At 39.8% G+C, this 18,062-nt stretch overlaps 1 protein-coding gene across 1 annotated transcript; it reads left to right on the top strand.

Annotated features, from left to right (window-relative positions):
- Window positions 1-6,815: 6,815 nt before the first annotated feature.
- On the top strand, window positions 6,816-17,403 carry jam3a (junctional adhesion molecule 3a). The gene is made up of 9 exons (XM_028419849.1): window positions 6,816-6,972; window positions 11,407-11,478; window positions 11,581-11,694; window positions 11,898-12,050; window positions 13,141-13,343; window positions 13,805-13,904; window positions 15,741-15,870; window positions 15,963-16,011; window positions 16,082-17,403. The coding sequence occupies exons 1-9, from the start codon at window positions 6,924-6,926 to the stop codon at window positions 16,115-16,117; spliced, it is 906 nt and encodes a 301-aa protein (XP_028275650.1). The 5' UTR covers window positions 6,816-6,923; the 3' UTR covers window positions 16,118-17,403.
- Window positions 17,404-18,062: the final 659 nt, after the last annotated feature.

An 18,062-nucleotide genomic window follows, 5' to 3' on the forward strand; every position in this document is an offset into this window, starting at 1 on the left:
TGTGACTGCACAGAAAGGCTTCCACAGATGCTTTAGTGACAGAGACGTGTGGATGTATACACTGAGGGCCCCATCCAGCGTCAGTCGGTCAGCCTGCTGACCCGACTGCACCAAACAAGACGCTGAGCTGCTGAACAGATGTTCTGACGCATGTCTGTTTATGGTGCTTTATAAGCTCTGTACGTCCCCATAGTCTCTCCTTCAAAGAATACTTCACGACATGGCCAGTAGTGGTCAGCATGGTTTAACACAAGAGACAAGCTCAGCTTCACAGATTCATTTGTTATTTAGGACAAACTAATGTTGTGTAAGATAAAGCAACATGTGGGTTAACTCTGGATTTTTTTATGCTTTTGTGGTTCAAGATGATTAAGCAAATTACAAGCAAATTAATGATTATCCAATCTTCTTCTGACAAACATACTGTTACTCAGGAAATGGCATAATAAAAGCTAAAACTAATGCTTTGATAATCAAATGTATGTGTTTATCAAATGTCTTCTTTAAAGTGAGATCACATCATTTAATTGAATATATTGTATCTGTTACTCAGGGCAGGCACCTTAACTGAAACCATGAGAGCAAAAAAAAAATGGGTAGCTGAAATCAACTTCGCAAATGTTTATCACTTGGATTATATGCAGAATAAAACAAGAAAAAAATATGAATATGAAAATGCCTTGAGCTCCATGGGGACATGGTGTACTGGAGGGATGGCAGAGATAGCCTGGAAGATAACCTCCAATCATGGAAGGCTGGTCACCATCACCACAACGGAGACCTTTGACATTGCACATACTAGCCATAGAGCAGGGTATCTCACAGCAATGTGTCCATGTGGTTATCAACAACATACACCAAATGACTGAGGTGTCAGCTTGCTGAATCTTAAAATCTGATGAGAAATGGAGACATCAAAACATGTCAAGACATAATTTGACATTTTCAAAGCAGGAGCTAAAAACATTCAGTCCCCAGCTCCAACAAAGAGAAATCAATAAGGTCCGCCAGCAAGGTGATGGAATGGAGTACTGATAGTGGACCACCTGTGAAAGATCACACCATTAAAGGCACTTACTACACTGATTTCTATAACAGCAAAAATTAAGAAAATTCAGTATGAGAGGCTGACAAAGAGGAGTGCTCTGCCACCAAGACAATGCCTCAATCCACAGTGGTGATGGCTGCCATCCAGGAATGTGGATCTGAACTTGTCCTATTCACCTGATTTTACCACCCTCTGGCCACTGACTCATCCCCCAAGATAAAGAACGAGTTCAGTGCTCTGGATTTTGACAGACATGATGATGATGTCATCTCTGCTGTGGACTACATTCTGGTGGTCTAAGACCTCTAAAAAGAAAGGCATCTGAAACTCCAAGTTAAAATCACTGACACTTTTCATGTCTCTCTTCATCTATGAAGCGGCAGATGTTTGAAAGACACATACATTACATTGGCAGCAAGGCTTAAGGCCTCAAAGTCACTTTGATTCTCGGCAGAGCTCCTCAAATGAGAATCACTTGTCATGTTCAGTGGTCATCAGTGGAGTCTCTGAACAACCTGCCCAAACGCTGGATCGGTGGGGAAGCACCACGCTTCATCTTTCTGATCCTTTAAAGTCTCTCTGTGGCAAACATGCCTTTTATTCATGTGTGGAGGTTCCATTCTAATTTCACACTGAACTTTGCTCCTTATTATCAAAATTCATTCCAAACCAGAGGTAACATGTAAGGTTGCCATGGTATCACTACAGGGTTACAAAGAGGGGAAGTTATAAGCCATTATGTGACGCTCTGCTTATCACACTGAAGTCAGCGAGTCTCTAAACATCTTTTCCTCCTGTACATCACATCATCTCTCAGCTCACTTGTGAAATCTATAAATACAAGTGTGCTAAAAGAGCTGTAAAGGCTGTAAGGCTGTAAATTCTTAACTTTTGATCTGTTTAGCATGATGAACCTCACTGTTGGAGCTGCTGTGGCTGGGGGGAAAAATCTCTGTGTGTTTTTATTTTTAGAGCCAGTGATTGTTTTAGACTTTTTCCAATATTTTTCAGAAAGTTAATCCCATTTCTGCCAATATAGAAAGTTTGTGCAGTGCTTCGTATTCAGACAGTGATCAGTACCGTCTGTTCCCAATAATTCCAGTAGCTGTCAGGGTTAGATTGGTTCTTCTTATTACAGCAGAGATAGATTTTATTTACTGACTTTAACTCATTTTAATTGCTGTGCAGAGGGTTTTACATCTCTGAGCTCCACAACTTTTAAAAGAGGGGACTGTGTTGAAATATTAATGTGCTATTGGTTTCTAAAATGTCCTCCTTCTACCATAGACTATAAACTAATCAGTCACCCCCTCAGAAACCTAAATTCCTCCTTAATGGGTACATTCAAGTCCCTCCTGCCCACTTATTTAAGACCAGTCCTGCTTCGTTCACCACCTGATCAACAAGCCTCCTTAGCTAAACTCTTAAGCCCCACTCCTGTTCTGAGATGACCCACTGATTCATCAGCCTCTTAAAGAAAGCTGCTGCCAAAGGTGTGTGCAGCCTACGATATGAAACAGAAAAATCCTTTAAAAAAACAACAAAAAGGCACTCACAATTACACATATCCAGAGGAATCAGCAGCTTAAATGCATCATAGCCACAGTGGAGAAACAATAAGCAGCAGAAATATGGGGAGGAGAAGAAGATGCCTCGCTTCACAACGACCTAATAATAGCTTTCAGAAAGTGGGGCAGAGTTGGGGGGCTTTGAGGAATCATCAAAGAGCAGGTTTTTGACTCTCACAGAAGGTTGCTCATAGATAAGAATATCCATCAAAGAAAGTGTGACAATTATGACCAATACACAGCCAGATAAAGTACACATTAACATTTCTTTGAATTACTTAAGACATGGAGTTCCATTGCTTCTTCTGTCTGTCATTTACTTTGAGCATGAAGACCATGATCATGTGCAAACACATGGCCCTGAACAACATGTCAATAGCTAGTCTGTAGAGTCCATCATATTGGGCAGATTTAGAATGATACATCGCACTAAAGTGAAGCATTGTGTTGTTTAAACTCCCCCTAATGTTTGACCAAGATACAGAGGAAGCCCTCCACAAGTTAGCTACTGTGAACCATAGGCTGTATAAACATATATAGTAAACTTACCTTGTGAAACCTTGCTAGGCTTAAGCGTCAGTCCAATCAGCATCCTGTGTGGAGATAACTACCACGCAGGCAGCAACATCCGGGGCTGAAAAATGACACCATTGCAGAAGTGAATTAAAGTGCAATACTTAAAGACTTAGTAACAGAGTAACAGGTTCTATGTTGAAGTGAACAACATTAAACTACATTGAACCATTTTGCTGCAACTAAAAAATAAAACTTGCAGCTAGAATTCGACCACATGCAAAGAAAATATAGATTCATCCTATTTGCTTATTGCCTCTTGACTCTGTAAGGGATGGGACATGATGCTAAATCGGAGAAGACACACCATTACACAAGTCCAGGGCCTATTCACTGCTATGTAGTAATACTGAACACCTAGAACATGATTAGAGCAGGTCTCAACAGAGATTATAAAATGTACTGTCCTTATCAACACTTCTGATGGTTACATTAGTATTTCTGCCCACACAATTGGGTTGTGCCTTTCAGGGGTCATTCTCCAGTTAGTGCAGACAGTACCGTAGCAAAAATTTTGCATAAACACATCATAAACTCTACAAATACTCTACCTTGGATATAACATGACCTGGATAAATGAGAGTCTTGACAGACAAATGTGGAACCTGTTGCTCAGGACTCTTGGCTGCTGGACAAAGTTAAGTCTTCAAGCTATAAAAACAGGTGGAAGACCTCCTCATCTCCTGAATAATACAGTGCTGGTACAACATCTTGCAAACTTTACTTAATGCCTGTCTTGATTGTATACACTTCACTACGTACACATTTAAGGGTTATTCAGACTCTACATGTATAATACATCACATGTAATGGCACAGTAAACAAAGCCATGGCCCCTGATGTTACCACATTAAAAGGATGGATGATGTCACGTTGGGTTATCAATGTACATTAATGCAGCGCACTCAATACACTTCAACTTTGACACCTGACCAACAAACTGTCATCAACCCACCGTTAGTGAATGTGTTTATCAGGGACTAGCTAAGTAGCTACTAGCTAATGTGGCTAATCGCCTGTGTAATTCTCGTTAGCTGAAAACAACACCGACACCACTAAAACTTTTTTTGTAATCACCTTACGCGTTCTACTCGAGGTTTAAATGACATAAAGTGTTTTAAATATGAAACGCATTGTTAAAATAAAAGTTAATTTACTGAATAAAAACCACCTAACCTACCTAGCCTTCCGGCATCCTCCAAACAGCTCGTCGGTGTTTCGAGGCCAAACCTGTCAATTACACCGACCCCGCAGCCTTATTGACCGGGTCTTGGAGCCCTAATATCTTTTTTATATATAACATAATTTTGTAATTTAGATGGGACCGGGAGACCAGGGCAGTATTAGAGGAAAATATGTGGGGAATGTTGAGAGACTTTTGGAGCCAGCTGACGGCAGGATTACATTTTTAGTCACTTCCGCAATCTCAGCCCGCGACGTTCCCGCTTGGTTAACGCCCCGTTCTGCGTCATCACTACTCTCTCACCTTTCTGATGGTGCTCTTTTCACTTACCTTTACAAGCTGTCTGTCAGTTTGGTGTTAAAGAATGTGGACATAACAAACTGTTGTACTGCAACTCAATAGTCTTTGTATGTTTGAGTGTGCCCTAAGGCTATGTCCATCACACAGGCTATACAGGCAGGCGTGGGAGTCTGCGTGTTGGGTGGACAGTGAGACATTGATGCACATTCATTCCTTAGGAAAATATGTCTATCCAGAACTATTGTTTATCTCTAAGACCCTCAGCAGCCTTAGTGTGTATCCTCTTTGGTGATGCATCGATGAGATTAGTTCATGATGATTGACAGATGCTTCGTCCAATTGCCTGCTGAGTATTGTCATAATCTTCCTTTATGTAATAGAAATTTGTTTTAGTTTTTCCCGTGCTTCTTTTAGCACCTCAAACAGCTCAGCTGGTGTTAGTCTGTCAAGCCTGCAGCCTTGTGGGATTGAGAACTAACAGGAGTGCGATATTTATTTCAAACACACACAGTAATTGTGCAAATGAGAGAAAACATCATTGCCCTGTGCTTTGTGGCTGTGGCCAGTAAGCAACACTTATTGTGAGTTACTGTCACAAAGGAATGATGTCACACACATTGTGAATGAGATGTCACACACTACATCTTTTCTCACTAAAATGAGCTGCATAAACCTTTGTTATTAGGGTATTGATTGCCTATAACACATGCCGTACACAAGCTATCACAGGAGCTACATGTTGTTCTAAATGTGACAAAGCATTTAAATTCAGTTTATGTGTATTACAATAAAATATGATACTTTATTGAAAATAATAGTATTAGTCCATAGGTCCTTGTGGGAGATGTAACATTTTCTGGTTTTACACTGCCACCTGCTGTTTATCTATTGGAACTCCTGCAATAATATTAAATGGAACTCCACTATAAATTGCATTTATTTCACAGTAGAGGGGGGGGGGTCTAAAAATACTACAGACATTGTTATAATTAATGGAATATTTTCATTTTATTTGCATCATCATTGATTTTTATTGTGACTCTACTTTGATTCTGTTTGTTTTAAGGATTAGCTTTTGCTTCAACAGATGTTGTTGACACTACAGGGATCAAAAAAGCATATTGGCTCTATGATGTGCAGGCATTTCCTGTCTGTGAAGGCTGCATCTTCCGCCCTGATGCCCTTGTAGTGGTCATTAGGTCGACTGAGACCCTCTACAGTGTCTTACAGGCAACCTTTTGTCAGATGGACAGAATGCTTTGGACTATCTCTAATATATATATATATATATATATATATATATATATATATATACAATCCTGTAGCTGCAACTCACCTTTGTGTCAAGCTTACAACAGCATTGTAATGAAGAAACATGACATCATAGAAGTCAGAGTGTTATTTAAAGTAACAGAGAGGCTTTCTTCAGACAAAGAGGCTACTGTAAGGCTGCTTGATCTCTCTTTGTTGACTGAAAGGTAGAAATGCAACATCATCACAAATACAAAGGAAAAAAAGGATGAAAGAAGACACCATCAGCAGAAGTCCTGTCAGAATAAGAGTCATCTCAGAGGACTGACTGTCATGGACTTTTCCATCACAGCTATGTGACATCAAGCCCCACTGAACAACAAGGAAAAGACACACATTCCTGAAAACAGAAGCTCTCTTATTATTAAATTAGTCCGACATATTTTGTGAGTAAAAAATATTGTGGTCACTGCTCTTAAAAAATTTATTGTCTGCCTATTTAATCAATTTTCCTGCTGTTCTTGTAAATATATATTTTATACACATATAAAATGGTTCTTGTTTGTTTTAATATCTTTAAACACATTTCCCTATTATTATTATTGTTGTTGTTGTTTGCAAGTAGTAATAAAAATGACAACATATTTGTTCATATTTACTCATAGTGACTGATAAAATGTGCCTTCAAACAGTGGTTGCTCTCCCACAGAGAAGTGTAACCACTAGAGGGTGTAGGTCACCAGATTCCCACGACAACACACGCTCAGGGTGAGAAGGAGGAGGAGGAGAAGATCGAAGAGGCGGAGGAGGAGGACACATTTAGCGCCGCCTCCCGCCTGGCAGACCGCGTTCAGGGCTCGACCTCTCCTCGCAGCCCTTGTAGCTATGGAAACTCGTCGATGGCAACATCCACCAGTCCTTTCTGCCCCCCATCCTCGGCTCATACCTCTCAGAGGTGCTGAGTGTGTGCAGCTGTAGCCGATAAACGATACGCTGCAAGATGGCGATGGTGCGACTCGTGGCTTGTTTTGTTCTCTACACCAGCTTAGGTGAGTTATTTCGCCCGTTTTATTAACACAAAGCTATTGTCATGTACTTAACGAGGTGCAGCCACCGTCTGTGAAAGTGGAGGCTGTAACAGAGCTGTCAGGGCTAACGCTACAACATACGTTAGCTTGATAAAAACATGCCATGAAGGCGTTTTTTGTGTGTATTGTAGTGTATTAATTTGTTATTGAGGTATTTTACAGCAAATTAAACGCTACACAAAAGCTAAAAAACACGTCGTAGTCACTAACATTTTTGCCAACGTTTGCTGTTTTCTTTCACAAACCAAGCTAAGATATTTTAGCTAGCTCATGTGTTTTTACTGTCTCTGATTGCTAATAATAAAAGCAGATGTTAGCGTGGTGTGAGGACCTGTGGGTCTTATATACAGACCTGCCACAGCACCAGATGTACTGTTTTATTGTTTTTTTAATGTATCACATCTGACCCCAGTTGGTTTTAGGTGTAGTTGACATGGTGGTGATTGATGATGGGGTTATTAGGCAGGCTGGCAGGTGGAGGGCATCAGCTGCAATGATAAGGATGATGTTCAATAACAGCTGGACATGTAGGCTGATCAGCTGATATGCTGTTGATTTGTTGCATCCATCCTCCTGTGCATATATTGGGCATTGGTAGGTGTTGAACTTTTGACCCAGGAGCACTGCAAGTATGAATCATATGACAGAGCCACTGACAGGCAGGGATGCATTTGTTATCCTTCTTGACAGTTGCGTTGTGGTTCTGACAAACATGACGAAAAAATTCAGGTTTTTAGACCACTGTCTGCTACTGTTCTGAATTCAGACTGCCATTAGGCATGAAAATGTAAATGAACCACAATTTGCATTTTTTAATTCAAATCAGCGCACAGGGCTGAATTTTATGTTTTAATTAATAGGAAATTAATGCTGTTTCCTTCTTCTAGTGCTGATTTATAAATAACATCTGTTGAGATGATTAGAGAGAAATCTGCTAATTTTAGTGATTGCTGTTTTTATTAATTTATGAACTGATTAATTTAGTCAAATACCTATACAATGTAATCAAAATGGGTAAAGATCACCTTCATAGATTACCACAGAGCAAGAGACAGTCCAAGCACAAGATATCTTCAATGTATGATCATGCAAGTGAAAGAAAAGCTGCAAATCATTAGGAACCAGATATTATTTGGCCATTTAGTCCTAAAAGTCACCTAAATGTTTAAGCCATGCCTCAATATACTTTATCACATGAGAATATTATTGATGTTTTGTTCACATTACTCTGACGTGAGTTGATTTATGTCATCATGTCTGGTGCCCCAACCAGTTTTTCTCCAGCCGTATGTTTACTCGAACAGTTTTACAGGCAGACTAAGTTCATTTGTCCCTTTTCTTAAATGTCCCTCAAGTATTTATGACAACATGACTGTCTGAATCTAATCTACTGGAATAATTAGTAGTCATTACACCATGACTCCAGTATACTGTGAGTCCCGGCGGCCCTTCTCTTTCCATCCTCCATGCCTTCAGCATTTTTTGCTGCGACTGCACTGGAATGTCTGGGAAAAAGGCTTTTTATAGATGCACTGGATCAACAACTTTTTGTTGCAGGGATGGCTGGTTGTTTTCATATTTTAGTGCATAAGAGGATTGCAGAATGTGGCTATTTAAAAAGCGGGTTTCTCTCAGAAGAGGCTATAGACCTACTTTGTCTATGCATTACAATAACGGGGAGGGGGGCGGATTAAAAACTGAGCCAGTGTTTGCTTACCAGCGAGCGTGGAGATTATTTTCATAATTCAGAAATGTTGTCTTCTCTTTAGCCTATATTGTGTCATAATGATGAGGAAGGGGTACCGCATCATTGAGTGTATGCCTTTATTCTAAGCTTGTGCTGGTAATTACTTTTACATTGTCTTGTTAATTGACTGGTTATTCTTTCCCACGGCCTACATTCGGTTTTGTTTTGGAGGACATGTGAATAAATACTAATAAGAACACATTGAACATTGATATGCTAATTTTAGATTACCCTATATTCACTACAACCCACAACTACAGTAACCACAGACTTTGTGTAATGCAGATAGTAAGAAGTGGAAACTTTTTCTTTTCTGTGTGTTGACATGAGGGACGTGACAAGGGCATCTCCAAGGACCTTCTGTCCTCATGAAAACACGTGTTTTCTATTAGCTTGGAATAATAAAACATTACGCCCAGTGATGGTGCAACCACTGATATTGTGAAAGCAGCAGTATTGTGATTGCACCAGATTTAATGTCTAATATTTATACTCAGTTCTCCCAGAAAACGAGTGTTTATTTTGTGATTTAGCTCCATGCTATCTTAGCCGCAGAAAAATAGGAGTTAAGGTTCTGTTCCTGCATATGCCGAGGGACTGCTCGTTGGACGAGCCTCTCCTTGTGTCTCTCAGGATGTCCAGTCACAGCTGGGGTAAAAATAGCCCTCCATGTACAGGGTGGGAAAGTCAGCAACAGAGACAGAAGCTGAGACCTGGGAGTCAGATCTCATCAGCGTCCGCAGCTCTGCTTATATGACCGGATGCTTTGGCAGGACCCGTGTTTTCATCACTTTCAGGCCCAGCATCAGCTATATGCTAGCACCCCCCCGCCCCCAGTCATGCTTACTGTACATCTCAGGGTCACTGCTAACAAGGCCTACTTTGAATAAATACCTCAAGAGTAAGTCAGAGTGCACAATGCCTCCAGCAAACAGTAAGCAGGGGGAGCGTCGTGTTGTATTCAAGGGCTGCTCATATTATTGTTATTATACAATTTCAGCCTTCATTTGAAACCCTCCATGCTGCCCCCACTGGGAGCAGGAATGCCTTCATTACTCAGCGGGGGTGCTGTTAGCTGCATGTGTACTCAGCAATTACTGCATTTGGAAGTGGCATAGACACAAAAGCTTGAATATAGGGTACCAATGGAAGGCTGAAACATACTTATTTATCTATAGGATTTTAAATCCATCATCGCATATTAAATAGCGATTTAATCTGTTCTTACACTGCCTATCTTTCTGTCAAAATCAAATATTTCCTGCTTAAAGTGGCATTGTGCTGGCCCAAACTGGTGAATTATGCTTCTTGCTATTAAAATATGACATTTATAAAATAACAGTAATTGCTTCAGGCAGTTTATTCAAGCGTGCAACTTAAAATAAGTACATCTCATGTGTTTGTGCCAGAGGGGAAACCAAGATGGTTGATTAAATGTGGTTTAAATATAAGCACATTCCCACTGTTAAGTTATTTTTGTCCTACTGATTTGTTTTGGGATTCTGATAAATTATTTAATATGCAAACCTCAGTGTAAATTAGTGTTACTACTTAGCAAAGAAGCTCTCTCGCTAAACCTAGATAAGTGAATCAACTGCATGCATCTATGGCAAAGCTTTTTTTTTCCCATAAAGCACATTGGCCCAAATACAGAAATGACTTGTCAGAGAATTGAAATGGAAGCTCTTTGCACTAATGGATGACACATTATTGACCAACTGCAGCTTTTCCTCAGAGGCGTATCATTCATGCGAACACTTGTGTGATGTAGTGAACTGGTGATGCAGACCGACGCACTCTTTGGAACATTTTTTGGCAGAACTCAAGCATCCAGACATCCAGTGTATCTCCCAAAATAGTTAGCAACTAAATGAAGATGTTGCTTGACTTCACCACCATCTGCTCAGTGGTAGACAGTGGAGTTGCTCCAATAACAAGCTATTATAGCACCACACATCAGCCCACATTTGCACTAATATTGATATAGCTGTAATTTTACTGTATTGAATGGCCGACCAGTTTATGTGTTGTCTGTGCTAAAAGACTCCTGAAGCATATTTCACACTGCTGCATCAGATCTATGTTGTACATTTGAGGTGATGCACATTTTTCTTTGTGTGTTATTATATTCTGCTGACATTGAGACCGCAACAAAAGTTAGTAGCATTGCACGAAATGTTAAATTATTAAATCTAAGTAGTGGTGCAATTACTGAGAAAGGCAGAACACTTGCATAAGTGTAACTGCTCATGATGACACCTCTGAATCAAACTTTTTATTGCAACAGTTTAGAATTTAGAATTTTCCCTCTTTTAAATAATTAATCCGCAGCCAAACTGTTATCTATTTAACCCCCACAGAGGAATTAAAAGTCTGATCATAAAAAGCCTGTCCTGTGCTGTACATACGTTCATTTAACTGTAGAAGTTTTGGCCCCAGGCATCAGTCCTCTTAAATAGAAATGGAAAGTAATTAATGAGATATATTCAGCCTAAATCAGATCCCAATGCTCTCACACTCTCTGCCTTTATCTCATTCTCTGTTTATTAGGCAACATGCCCAGATGATAATGTCTGCTAATGAAAACGCCTCTGTGTGCAATCAGGGTTACTCAACATTTCGTGTCTCTCCCCCCCCTTTCTCCACAGGCCACATTCCTTCATCACTCGGGGTAATCCTCCGAACCACAGACAAGATTGTTTGGGCAAATGAGTTTGAGCGTAAGTTGCTGAAAAAAAAAGAGAGAAAAAGGTCTAACCTTATAACCACAGCATCTTTTCTTTTTCTAAATTTGAGGTCCCTCTCTCCTGCTCTCTTCACAGCCATTGAACTGACCTGCTTAATAGAGTCCATCTCAACAAACAATCCCAGGATTGAATGGAAAAAGATTAAAAATGGTGTCCCCAGTTATGTCTACTTTCAAAACAAGATAGCAGGTAAACCTCTTGGAAAGTTTCTCTTTTTGAAAAACCACTACACCAGAGCATTTCATAGCAATGTCTCAGGAACTGCTGCTTAGCTGAATAAATGGCACCTTGAAAGAACTTGGCATGAAATCCGTTTTTGAACTGTGAAGTCACGGTGTGTGTTTGAATGAGCAATTGTAAAGTGTTTTTTTTCTGTCCCTCTCTCTGAAAAGGGGACTTGGAGAACAGAGCTCAGCTCAGAGAGCCAGCCAACATTCTGATCTTCAACACCACTCGATCAGACACAGCAGAGTACCGCTGTGAGGTGGCCGCCATCGACGATCAAAGAGACTTTGATGAGATACTCATTAGTCTTGCAGTAAGAGGTATGGAGAGCATATAATTGTGTTGTGATCTGCCCACAACGTTACTGCACATCTACACTTATTCTTTTAGAGGGTTCTTTGTTTTCATATTTAAAAAAAGCTAGTGTCTCTTCACATATAAACCTACAGACATCAGGCAACCAGCTGTTGTTTTCAGTGCTGCTGGGACTGTAATCAGAGTGAGGCAGGTGTGCAGGTTCTCTGTTTAACTAACCAGTTTCAGCAAAGAGCAAAAGACAACATCACAGGAGTACTTTAAAACCTAATTAATATAAACACACACATAAATCAAGGGGAACAGCTTCCCTGTTTACATAGCCCGTTAAACGCTGCAGGACAAGGTGAGACATGTCGCATGAGTCACCGACACCATCGCACGTCTTAGAAAGAAAGCAGGCAGCTTTATGCAAGCGTAAAAACTACATATTCACTCCAAATATCCCAAAACTGGACCATTGTAGGCATTTTTTTCCTGTGAGACTGAGCTGAATCTTTACAGATCACTCAATGGCATTACTGTGCGATCCACCATTGTGTACTGACTGGCAACACACCTCATCTCAGAGAAATCAGAGAAATTGTGGCCTTCAGACATAGCACCGGGAGCAGGAAGTGGCCTGTATGCATGCATGCATCCATCCATCCATCCATCTTCTGAACCCGCTTTTGTCCTGTGGCCTGCATACGGAGAAATAATTAGTAGTGTGTGTTGACATGCATGTCTACTGCAGATTGAAAGCACAAAGTGATATATCTGCCTTTACAGTTATTGATTTACAGCAATTATAAATCCCCACAACCTTGACACACACACACACATACACACCAACCAACAAGTGGTATCGGTTTGTAGTGATGACACAGTTTTATCCTGTTACAGCAGGATCAGTCTGCTCATCTAACACAATATTGCCTATGATGTCACATTGTTTTTATTTGTCAATACTTGAACCTTGAGAACCAAATGAAGACTCTTCACTTGATGTTCTTACTGCTGTAATTGTATCCCTGTGTAGTAGTGATATCCGTAGCAGGTTGTGTAAATGTGATATAACTGGTTGCAGATTGATGTGAGTCTGTCTGTGTGCAGTAAAACCTGTTGTGCCGCGGTGCAGCGTTCCAGAAGCTGTCACTGTTGGAACATCAACGGAGCTGCGATGTCTGGAGAACGAGGGCTTCCCCGCTCCTCAGTACCGCTGGTTCCACAACAACGAGGAGCTCCCTCAAGATCCCAAAAACAGCCCCAAATTTGTCAACTCCTCTTACACCATCAACCCTGACACCGGAGGCCTGGTGAGAGAGACATACTGTAGGCAGAACTATACCTGTTAATGTTACATGTCTGTACAAACCATCACCAGAAACATCACAATCAATATTTATTAATACCGTTTCCTTAGAAATCATCTTGTTGTCCCTGGCCGATTGTTCAATTTGTGGAACTGTTTAGCGTCAAGGATACTCAGTTACAGCTTATTTTAATCTGCAGCTTAATCTGAATGAGACCTTGACCATGGTAAGAGTAATAACAGGATTAATCCAAGGGGCGAAGCTTAACCAAAAAACTGACATATGAAAGGAGGATAAAGCTGCATTTAACGCAAAGATGATGAGCTTGTGGACACAGTAACCAGGTAAACGCTTGATGAAACTGACCCACGTTACAGAGTGAGGTTGTTAAAGGTGATAAACCATGTTGTCACTCCAGCTGTGTGCCAAACCACTGAATGCTTTCTAAAAAAATGTCTCCTCAGAAATTTCAAAGGGTGAGGAAGGAGGATGCAGGGGAGTACTACTGCCAGGCGAAGAACGATGCTGGACATGCTCAGTGTTCCCCACAGATGATGGAAGTCTGTGAGTGACATGCACACACATGCACACACATGCACATAGCTGAGGACAGTAATAGAACCTGAAAGCAGGATATTAAGGAAAGAAATCTCAGAGTTAAAAAAACAAGCAGGAGCATATCCTAACATATGCAGACAGGTGCAGAGTTTGTCAGTGTGTCAACCGTTTGAGGGCTAAACATACCTTTTTTAACTCAAACTTTCAGCAGAGACTTACAGTGCCCCATCAAGCATGAACTGTGCTGTAAAGTGTTTTAAAAGACACAGTAGTAAATGTAGTTTGTGGGTTGCAGAAAGCGCCTCTACAGACGACTGATTTTACTGCTGAACTAGTATTGTGAGTGTCCTCTGTACTGTTTGCTCTCTGGCTGTTTTTCAAAGTCAGCAAAAGATCCTTTCTAGGCTACATTTCATTACTACATGCTTAAATCCCCAGTGTATGTGAGTCATATTTTTTTAAACTTTGTTCTTCCACAGATTTTCTAGAAAATACTAACAAACAGCTTCGTTACAGCATTAAACATAGCTCAGATATTAAACCTTGATTAAATGTTAAGAGTTCCACTATTAAGCTTAAGAACTCATCATCTGACCACAATGTCATCATGTAAGAATGCGTCATCTTAACCCCTACCAATTATCTGCTGATAATCGAAGGTTATGTTTGAGTTGTCAGGTTTGTTATTATCAAGATATTTCATGTCTAATTTCCATATTTTGTTTGTAAGCTGTTATTTTTCATAACATCCTACATCTTACAATCATTTTAATTATTGATCAGTAGGCCATTGTGATACAGAGTATGTGATCCTATACAACCTAACGATATTTGTCTCCAAAGTATAGACATCACTTTGAGACAAGGAATTTTTAAGTTGACCAGCTCCCTCCACTATCAGCACATCTTCATCTCAGACTCACACACTGGCCCAGTCCAGCTCAGCCCAGAATGAGACAGCAGAGGCAGACACCTCCCTTCTAGGGACTCACCACCAAGGATTCATTTGTTCAGGGAATTTTCAAGGCTGTTTGTTTGCATTCAAATAACTCAAAAGTCGTCTGCACACATTCAAACAGAGCAAGTAAAGAGTCTTACCATGCCTGTAAAGGATCTCACTGTGAAGGACAAAGGAAGACTTTGAGAAACAGCAATAGAGTCAATATTCTGGTGTAGTTTCTGACAGCTAATTTGTGCTTCTGACATTGCCTGGCTCTGGCAGAGGTCACACAAATAATGAAGTAACAGTTTAAGTCCACTACGCTTGGTTTGGTCTAAGTGACAGCAGCCTCGGGTCCCAGAACGCAACTACATAAAAAGAGATGGTTGATTAGCCAATGAGCATCAGCTGTGCCAATCAACACTTCCTGGCACTGCTTTCTTTGAACCAAAATGCCCTCAGTGTGTAAAAATGTCACCATTCGTCTAAAGCGGTTTCCTGTAACGTTAGAAGCTGCCAAAAAAGTAGGTGATTAGGATAAAACGGTGCTTATATTGTTCCCCATAGCAGCAATGCTCAAACGTGTGGACATGTGGATGTGTTTTCTGCACCAGTTTGTGTCTGCAACCTCCAAAACGTCGTTCACAGTAGCAATGAGGTCATCAGTGTCAAAATGGCAATAGACAAGGAGTCCCATATCTGGTGGACAGGGCAGGTTATGGAGTCTGACTCTGGCAATATTCAGTAACCTGAAACAGAAATACCACAAAGGTTATTGACTTTGAACTTGATTGCTCTATGAGGTTAACTGCACATACGTCAGTCTCATTACCCACCTCCTGTAAGTATGAGTTTTTGACACTGATACTAGATTCAGAAGTCTTCTTTGTGTCCCACTGCAGATGACATTGACATCCTTGGGATCTTCCTCAAGTCGTTTGCTGCTGTGGCTGTCTTCTTCTGTCTGGCTGCTTGTATTTGTCACTCCCTGAAACGTGGGTGCTTTCACAAAAAAAGTCACAGTGAAAATAAGTGAGTACAACACACAGCTGTGAAGAAGAACATAGGGACACATAAAGTCCTGATTTATTCTTTGTATTTTATATATATATATTTTTTTTCAGCTACAACTGGCCATCACAGACTGATGCTAGCTACCGGGATGCAGATGAGGTAAACAAATGTTGCAAAACAGGTTCTTTATGGAGGCTTTCTGCTTACTTTCGTTTTTGTTTTTACACAGGGTCATTTCCGCCACAAGTCTTCATTCGTCATTTGACAGTTGACACGGGGACACAACAGAACCAGGACAGAAGCAGCGGTGAACACGCAACAACGATGCTCCGTTTGGTAAAGTCTGAGGTGTAACATGGCACATTATTCTCTGATGCACATCAAAATCAAATCTTGCCAAAGTAATTTTAACAGAATTTTGTGGCAGCATTTCTTTATTTTTTATAATGCCACTGATTTTTTTTTTATTCTTTTGTCTTCTCTAATATTGATTATATATATTGATATAATATTGATTTCTGTTAAACATTTGTTTTTTATTTACACTCAGAATTTTAGCTTACAAGTGTGAGATTTGATATTTGGTCCACAGTGTCGTCACTAGGGCTGTAATCAACCAAAGAAAGTCGTGAACGATTACAATTACGGGGGGTGGGGGGTAGTGTGGGTGTGTGTGTGTGTCGCTCCGATATGATAGAGGAGGACTGACTTAAATGACACGGTCAAAACTAAACAAATATTCAGCAAACCACCGGGCCTGTACTCTCTGTCTCTAGTGGGTGGGGCTATACCAAAGTAGTGAAAACGGGAGGGGGGGGGGGTCTCGACTGTTACCTGTGTATTTACCTGTGTGCCCCGAAAACACCCCCATTAGCACTTGGTACATTCCTCCTGATAAAACTACATGCTAGAAAAATTCGACCAATTAGAATTTTGGTCGAGCCAGAACGCATCGACTTATTAATCGACCAGTCGACTGGGAGATTACAGCCCTAGTCGTCACAAACTGTAAACCACATTCCCACACTGTTTTTTGGACAAATCATATTTTATAAGTCATATTTTTTTAACTGTGTGTGCTGAGGTTTTACAAAGGTGTTTTTCTTTTATGTTTGTTCATAAGGTAAACATGTTCTTTGTTTGTATCACATGCAGAAGAGTTGGACAAGATTTTTGTATATACTGTAGTTATACAGGCAATAAGTAGCAGACTGTAAAAGGCTGATCAGTTCAGATTCAGAAGGCACAATCTATCAGTCTTTTACTGTATTTACAGATGATAAACAAATATATACAAATTAACCCGTGAATTCAAACGACGTATATCCCACTATGCTGCAAAATTGATATGTACTATAAAGGTGGTGAAGTATGATTTTTAGAGTGCTGTTTCTGTGTATAAGTGACCTTTTGTGCTTTACTAATTATTTTGTGAGTATTGGACATATTGTCCAGTTTGGTTTAAATGTACATAAATACATAATGTTTTTTTTTTTGATTGCACTCTATACCTTATTGTAAATACTACAATAAATTGTTTGTTGGAAATAAATTGACAGTATTTACCGTTCAGTGTGTATCTGCAGTGTTGAGCCTTTCCGTAACAACAGTGTGTCATTTCAGACATTTAGTGTCAATGATTTGTGTAACAACTCAGGAACTGTTGTAAAATGTCCACTGTTCATTTGATATTAATTCTGTATGTTATTTTGTTACTATTAAATACATTTGGAGTGTAATTGTTGTTTTTTTTGGTCTGTGCATTTTAAGAAAAAAGAATAACTAGAGAGAGAAAGTGATGGAGAAGAGACATTTGGTTATGAAAGTGTGAGGATTTCTAAAACATTTCTATGCAGCATTGGAAATACAAGGGGAAAGTTGTTATTCTTAAGCATGTAATTACAAATAAGCACACACTACAACTTGGGAGATGGCATGGACTCATAACCATGGCTTTGCACACTTTTTTGTTTGTTTGTTTTGAACATTTTGAGGTTTTTATCATATAATCATTAATATAAAGTGAAGAAGTTCTCAAATACAATTAAAAGAGGTGTCTGTTTTTGTCCCATATTTACTCACATGTCACATGGCATATAGGCTATTGACGAAAAAAAATAATACTCGTCTTCCTGAACCATTTTGTTAAATAAACAATAATTTATATAATATAAAATATAATATAATATAATAATAAAAATTTAAATATA

This window comes from Parambassis ranga, chromosome 13, assembly GCF_900634625.1.
Source record: "Parambassis ranga chromosome 13, fParRan2.1, whole genome shotgun sequence".
NCBI classification, from domain to species: domain Eukaryota; kingdom Metazoa; phylum Chordata; class Actinopteri; family Ambassidae; genus Parambassis; species Parambassis ranga.